A 7,773-nucleotide genomic window follows, 5' to 3' on the forward strand; every position below is an offset into this window, starting at 1 on the left:
GCCGCCAGCCCAGGAGGCAGCCTGACCTCTCACAGCTCTTGGTGCGGGGGTGGGGGGAGTCTTGCAGGAAATCTCCAAGAATCACTCCTGCTACCTCACAAACTCCTCTCCCCCACAAGTCATTCTCTTCTTTCCAGCCTAGGCCTCCTTTCTCTCCAGTGCAGTCTCCCGGGATCGTTGACACCCAGGTGCAACCTTTTCCCTCCTCTGCTCTAAACCCTTTCTTGGCTCTTCAGGGGCTGGCATTCAACCCTGGCCTCATTGGAGCTGTCCTCCATGGCACCCTTCTGCCTAGCCTAGGCTCTAGTGTCAGCTTCAGCCTCAGCTAACCACTAAGAGGTCATGCACTTTCACCCTCCTGGCCTTTGCTCCCGTGCTGCCTTGGCCTGGATCGCTCTTCCCGTTCTTTCAACTACCCTGAAATCCACTCATTCCTCCTGCTTCAGCTCAAATTCCCTCCAATCAGAAGCCTTCCTGAACCTCCCTCATCACCTGGCATTGAGCGAGAGTTGTCTCTACCCTCTGGATTCCCCAGATTCTGTACCTCCCTGTCATCCTTGCCTGTGCCTGCAGCCACATCTGCCTTCCCCACCCACTTACCCCAGGACTGTTTAGCCTGGGCCTGGTGGAATGATGAGGAGGGACTTCTGGTGGTAGAGATGGATGGGATTCACTGTTTGAGACAAAACAAATTCTGGTGGGCAGAATGTGGATCTGGTTTGGGGGAGTCAGAAGACCCTCAGCCCCTCTTTGGGCCTCATTTTCCCCACCTGCCCATGCATAGTTTGTGGGCACTGCTTGATCTGAGGTCCAACTTGTTGGGGTGGACTACATGTGGGGCTCAGTTAAATAGAGCAGGCACCATATGTGTCTCCTGAAAGGTGGTGGTGGAGAGGGAGGGCGTACAGGGTGATCTGGGTCATGCCCTCTAGCAGTGAGTGGGCACAGGAGCTGCTTTCCTACTGCTCCCCCACAGCCGGATCTCCTAGCTTGGCCTGCACAGCCCCCGCCTTCCTGCCTGTCTTGGGAACAGGTGCTTGGGTGTAGATAGGTCTGCAGATGGCTCCTAACACCTCTCAGCAGGGTTCAGGGACAGTGTTGGGAAGTTAATTTGTCCCAGGCCTGGACCACTTCCCAACATACTCCAAGAAGGAAGTAGGGGACTGATGTTTAGCAACCGTCCACTGACTTCAAGGAACAAAGCACCTAATGTGCACAAGGTGGCGGTGGGGGCTAGAATGGAGGCCGAAAGTCAGTCTATAGAGTGGGAGAAGGGAGGCCAGGAGATAGGGTAAGGCTGGTGCAGAGACACAGGGGCCAAAACAGAAAGAGGGTGGGATGAAAACTCAGACAAGGACTGATGTCTAGGGAGAAACAAACCAAGAAAGGTAGAGAGAGCCAGACTCAGAGAAAAACAGACAGACTGAACTCCAGAAGATAGAGATTCAGGCCCAGAAGTGGAAACCTGGACACAGACATAGGAACCCAAGGGAGAGACAGACAGGCAGACAAACCCAGGAGAAGGGGCACTGCCTGTCAATATAGGTAGCCAGGCTGACCCTGGGATCTGGAAGGAAGACTGTGCCAGGAACTGGGCTGAGACATCTGGCCTCCTGGGCTGGGGCTACAGGCCCTGGGGCGGCTTCCTTTCCTGGGGAGCAGGGGGAGGGTCACAGGGAGGTGGCCATGGCAGCTGGCTGGCCTGGCCATGTGCAGAATGTGGAGAATGCCTCCGCCTGCCCCGGCATGTCCCCCAGCGGAAGCAAGTGCCTGACGGGGGGCAGAAGCAGGCAGGCTGCCCAGCAGCCCCCTCACACCTGCTGCCCTGAATGAGGGTCAGGCTCTGGCATGGGCAGGCAGAAGAGGCCAGGACTACACCTTCATTATGCCACTGGGCACCATCTGCCCTATCTGGACCTCTGAGAAAGCCCCAAGGTGCCACCTCCCAAGGGTAGGGAGGCCTCTGGGAGAAGAACAAAAGAGCCTGCTGGCTGGGAACATGAGGGCAACCTGGATACCTCAGCATGGGTGTTGTCAGAAAGGTGCGGCTCAGAACCGACAGGACAGGCACTGGACAAGTTCTGACGACCAGGTGGCCTCCAGCAAGGGGCCTCCTCCTTAACTGAACCCCAGATTTCCCCAACAACTGGGCTGGTAATTCCTACTTCACAGCACTGGGTGAATTCGATAAGATTACCCCACACCTGAGGCTGGGCACATGGTAAATGCTGAATAAAGGTTACAGCCCTGGCCAGTTGCTCAGTGGTTACAGTGCCGGCCTGCGGACTAGAGGGTCACAGGTTCGATTCCAGTCAAGGGCATGTACCTCGGTTGCAGGCTCAATCCTGGCCCTGGTCAGGATGCATGAGGGAGGCAACCAGTCGATGTATCTCTCTCACATCGGCATTTCTCTCTATCCCTCCCCCTCCCTCTCTCTCTCTCTCAAAATCAATGGGAAAAATATCCTCATGTGTGGATTAACAAAAATTAAAATAAACAAGAGAAAGAAAAGAATGCTTACAATGATTTCTTCATCGTTGTTACTGCGAGTGCTTAAGAGCCTGGGCTGCCCTAGCTGGTTTGGCTCAGTGGATAGAGCAGGGGTCCTCAAACTACGGCCCGCGGGCCACATGCAAATACAAATAGTGTATTTGTTCCCGTTTTGTTTTACTTCAAAATAAGATATGTGCAGTGTGCATAGGAATTTGTTCATTGTTTTCTTTAAAACTATAGTCCAGCCCTCCAACGGTCTGAGGGACAGTGAACTGGCCCCCTGTTTAAAAAGTTTGAGGACCCCTGGGATAGAGTATTGGCCTGCGGACTAAAGGGTCCCAGGTTCGATTCCGGCCAAGGGCACATGCCTGGGTGCGGGCTCAATCTCTAGTAGGGGACCTGCTGGAGGCAGTCAATCAATGATTCTCATCATTGATGTTTCTCTCTCTCTCCCCTTCTCCCTTTCTCTCTGAAATCAATAAAGAAATATATTAAAAATAGAAAGAAAGAAAAAAGAGCCTGGGCTGTGAAGCCAGACAGCCTGGGTTTAAATCTTACATCTTGTACTAGCTGGTGACCTGGGACAAACCTTGGGCTGCCGTTTCCTCCTCTGTATACTGGAAATGAGAAAGTGTCCTAACCTCCTGTGAGATTATGAGGATTCAGTCAGTAAATATGCAGTCAGCACTTACTGAGGAGTGAGCCAGGCACATGCATGGGTAGTGCTCAATAAATTATTATTACTGTAACTTCTGATAGGAAGAGTCCTGTGATCTGGAGATCAGGAGACTTGGTTCAAGGCCCAGTCCTGCTCCTCCCTGGCTGGATGCACTCAATCAGGACTCTTTTCTGTCGGTGCCTCATTTTTCCTATCTGGAAAATGATGGCAGGAACCCCTGCTGGGCCTGCCCTTGTAGATCTCAGGTCACCTGCATTAGTGCCATCCCTCCCCACAAGCCAGTAGATATGAGATGATGCTATGAGGGCAATGTCTGGGGTTGTAGGCATGTAAGTAGGGGGTGCCAGGGGTGGGGGTTAGAGTCCGTCTGCTTCATTTTCTTCATCTGCTTAAAGACAGAAATCCCTGCTATGCCCACTTCTGTGGAATTTTGCTCATATTAACTACAGTAACAAATGTAAACACTGTAGGAAGTGGGGCAAAAAAACACAGCTCACAACCTCAGTATATGAGCATGGGAGTAAGCAGAGCCCGTGTCCCTGTGCCCTGGCTCTGGGCTGAAGCTCTATGAGGGCAGGGCCTGAGCTCCTTCCTACATTGGCCTCTGCCCCAGCCCAAGCCACAGCAGCTCCATCCTTCCTGTCTCCCTGCCTCTAAAAAAGCCATGGTCAGATTGGCTCAAAACCTTCCATGGCTCCCTAGTGCCCTCAGGATCAAGTTCACAAGTCTCATAATGGCCCTCTATTACCTGACCCTTGCTCTCCAATACAGCTGCACATCCCAGCACTCACCCACCATCCACAGCCAGTCTTTGCATATTCAACGTCTTTCCAATACTTGATTTTGCCTCAAAGCCTTTGCTTCTGCACGTTCCCTTTGCCTGCAGGTTCTCCTGCTGGCCTTGGCAGGCTTGCTTCTGCACACCCCTCAAGTCTCACTTTAGAAGGTTTTGGCCCCTCCTCCAAGAAGTCCTCCCCAGCTTCCCACATCCCTGCCCTGACCTCTCTGGACAGTCACTGCCTGGGCAGTCTGTATACACCAGGGATGGTGAGCCCTCTGAGGGCAAGGCTGTGTCCTCGGCACCAACCAGCACAGGACCAGGCACAGAGGGGGCCCTCAGTCAACAGTGGATTCATAATTAACAAGAAAAAGATGCTAGGGAAAGGGCTGGTGATGGGTCTGTCACGCTCCCTGAGAATTGCTCTGACAAGACCCAGCCTGGCCTGGGCCCCTGTCTCTCCAGCACCATCTCAGAAATGCTGCTCTCTCCACCCCTGGCCTTAGCCCTCCAGCCACACTGGCTTTCCTCAGCTGTGCTCCTACTGGCCGTGGAGCCTGCCTTCCCACTGGCCACCTAGAAAGCTCTTCCATCCCATGGTTGCTGATTTCAACTCATCCTTCAACTCTTGCATTACACACCCTGTCCTCAGGGCAGCCAGACTAGATTCATACCTGGATTCAAACCAGGGCACAATGCCCAACACAGCCCCAGCTCCCCTCCAGGGCACTGACAGCACCTGTGGTGTTTACTCTCACCACTGACCCTGGGATCTGGAAGGAAGGCTGTGCCAGGAATGGGCAGGAGGTGGAGGAGCTGCCCCAGACTTGGGGCATCACAGGTGTTTACTTCACCAATGGGCACCATGGTGAAGATGAGGCCTCCAGTCCTGGTCCTGCCACCTCCCGGCACAAGGACCTATTGGAGCCTCAGTCTTCCCATCTGTAACCAGCACTACGGTCCAGTGGTCACAAGCCAGCCTCAGTGTGAAGGCCGACTCCAGGATTTACTAGCCACGTGAACCTGTGCAAGTGACTAACCTGATCGTGGTTTTCTCTACAGGAGCACACTCATAGCACCCACCCGTTAGGGTTGTTAAGAAGACTAAAGGAGCTAATATTTGAAAAGGGCTTAGAACAGGGCCCTTATGTTGTTAAGTGCTGCATCATGGAGTGGGTGTGAGGGTTCAGCAAGATAACCCATGCGAAGTTCTTATCACAGTAATGCCCCCCACCAGTCCTCCAAACATGAGAAGTGTCATGATTATCATCTCCAACAGTTCCCCCAACAGCTCTACTCAGGATGGTTCCATGGACCCCCTCGACAGTATCTTCCCAACGCGGCCTCTGGAAGCACTGCATTGAGCCTCCCAAGTCCAGTCCTTTGCCCGACACATGAATTCCCAGTGGAACATCTATGAGGAGAGGCCAGCCTCTCCTTGAATCCCTCCCAAGGTAGGAGCTCCTCTTGAGAGCTAGTCCTAAAGTAGCCCTGCTCAAAATGACCTATAGGAGCCTGAGTCTATCCACTGCACCTCTTACCTGTCCCAGGCCGGCCCATGATGACTTCCTTCTTAGGAGCAGGATGGCTGGTGTAGCTGCTGGGCACCAGGACGGGCAACAGGGCAGCAGGTGAGGGATGGAAGGCCACTGGCTGGAAGGGCGAGGAAGCCAGGCCAAAGGTGGGCATCGGCTGGGCCACAGCAGTCGGCGCAGCTGGAGGCACAGTTATGGGTACGGGAGCCGGCAGAGGTGGGGGCAGGCCAGGCTTCCCACTGGCCACCCCAGGGGGTACCGGGGTCTCTCGGCAGCCCCGCCCAGGTCCTACAGCCCGAGCCTCCCCAGCAGTGCCCACCTCCCCAGGGAATTTGGAAGGTAGCGGCACATCAGGGTTTCGGACAATAACAGGTGAATCCCGTTGCACAGCAGGCACCCTGCGCACAGAGGGTCCGGGATCTGAAGTCAGGCCAGCAGGTGGGGGCAACAGCAGCAATGGTGAGGGCTGGCGGGAGCGGGAGAAGGGCACAGCAGGTGACACAGCCCGGAAGCCGGCCGGTGTGGAGGATGTAGGTGTATGGGACACTGAGTCCACACCAGAGTCTAGGCTGTCACTCTTGGGGAAGTCTGGGGCAGCTCCTCCACCCCCTGTACCAGGGGCTCCCAATGTCCCTGGGTGGGGCAGCAGCTCCGTCTTCCGCCGCCCGGGGCTGATCGGCACGGTGAAGGTCAGGTTGGTCTGAAAGGTGGGTAGGATGCCGGAGGAATGGCGCTCTCGGGGAGCAGGTGGCGGTGGGTGGGAGCCCAGGTCTGGTGGTGTCAGCACGCCTGCCTTAGGGGTACTGGCGCTCAGATGGCGACTGCGAACAGCAGTGCGTTGGATGACTGGGGACGCATTGATGGGGCTGAAGTTGGCTGGACGAAAGCCGAAGAGTGGTGAGGGTGAGGGTGAGGGTGCTGGCGAGAAGGGCGACTGCGTAGAGACTGGGGAGAAGGAGGGCGTGCCTGAGCGGGAACTGCCCAAGGACACCAGCATCACTGCTGCCTCACACTCATCAAACTCGAAGCGTGACAGGTCAGCAGGGGCTACAAGGCGTGGACGTGAGTCTCCACGAGCTGCCACACTGCTGGCCTCGCTGTCCCTCGATGTCTCATCACCCCAGTCGAACTCGGTGCTGCCCTCGCGAGCTGCCGCGCCTGCAGGCCGCCCGGCCCCACCTGGGCCACTGTCAGCCAGGCCCTCCATCTCCTTGGTTCGCATGGACAGGTGACGGGAGCAGTAGCCCCGCCGCTGAGACTCCTTCATGCAGCCATCTCGCGAGCACAGTCGCCGCCACTGCTTGCCGTTGAATTTTTTACGGATTCCGTTAGGTGTGCAGACCACATCACCCTTCTTGTACTTCTGCTGGGCGGCTGTCAGTGGTGTACGGGCACGGGCGGCTGGAGCAGCCCCCTTCTCCAAAGAGGCCACGCTACTGCTACGGCTGCCACCCTGGCTCCCCTCCTGGCAGGGTGAGGGCTGCTCGCCAGGGCGGCCTGGGCCTGCAAAGGCTGGGGATTTGGGTGGCGGCGACAGGAGCTGGGGTGGGGCCAGTGGGAGCAGGGCCGGAGTGCCCTGGGCTGGCGGGTGCTTCTCCGCGCCCTCCTGACAAGGCCCCAGATTGCCACCAAAGCTGATCTTGGAGACCTCGGCATCCTCAGGCTGCTTGGGGTCCAGGGCAGCAGGGCAGGATGGCAGGGAGGCCCCTGGCTCGGCCTGCTCCTCCTCGGGGCCCACGGGGGGCTTCTTCGACAGGGCCTCCAGTTCCCATGGGGGTCTGAGCAGGCGAAGGCTGGAGCGGGCCACCCATATGGCCTCCTCAGGCTCATGACGGGACAGCTGTGACGGCTGTTGGAGGGCGGCTGGTGGGCCCAGCTGGGAGCCAAGACCGGGGCTGAGGCGGACCTTGTAGGCAGCTGGCTTCGTGGTCACCTCCACCACCACACCCTCACGATAGGCAGCCACGCCAGGGTCCACACAGGTACAGACAGCTGTGCCCACCACCAGCGCACCTGGCGGTGGCATGGCATCCAAAACCACATCCACACCACCACCGCTGGGCGCCCCCTCGTAGAAAGTCAGGGCCCGGTCCCCAGGGAACTGCACACCCAAGTCCTGGCTTCGGCGCACCTGGCGGACCACAGCTGGCAGGAAGAGGCCATCCTCACGTCGAGCCAGCACCCGCTGCGATCGCAGCTGCCGCATGTCATAGCTGCCGCTGGTGCCACCTGGGGGCCACAGGCCTGGCCCACAACCTTCGGCTGGCTCATCCTCCAGGTCAGCTGAG

The 7,773-nt window shown here is 57.0% G+C and overlaps 1 protein-coding gene across 1 annotated transcript in view; it reads right to left on the reverse strand.

Annotated features, from left to right (window-relative positions):
* Positions 1 to 7,773, reverse strand: part of CIC (capicua transcriptional repressor) — a 28,521-nt gene that overhangs the window by 15,728 nt on the left and 5,020 nt on the right. The window contains exon 3 of the mRNA XM_015562205.1: positions 5,492 to 7,773. Within this exon, the coding sequence (XP_015417691.1) occupies positions 5,492 to 7,773 (2,282 nt within the window). The remainder of the gene's footprint in view (positions 1 to 5,491) is intronic.

The sequence above is a fragment of the Myotis davidii genome, unplaced genomic scaffold (genome assembly GCF_000327345.1).
Source record: "Myotis davidii unplaced genomic scaffold, ASM32734v1 scaffold1577, whole genome shotgun sequence".
Taxonomy (NCBI): Eukaryota; Metazoa; Chordata; class Mammalia; order Chiroptera; family Vespertilionidae; genus Myotis; species Myotis davidii.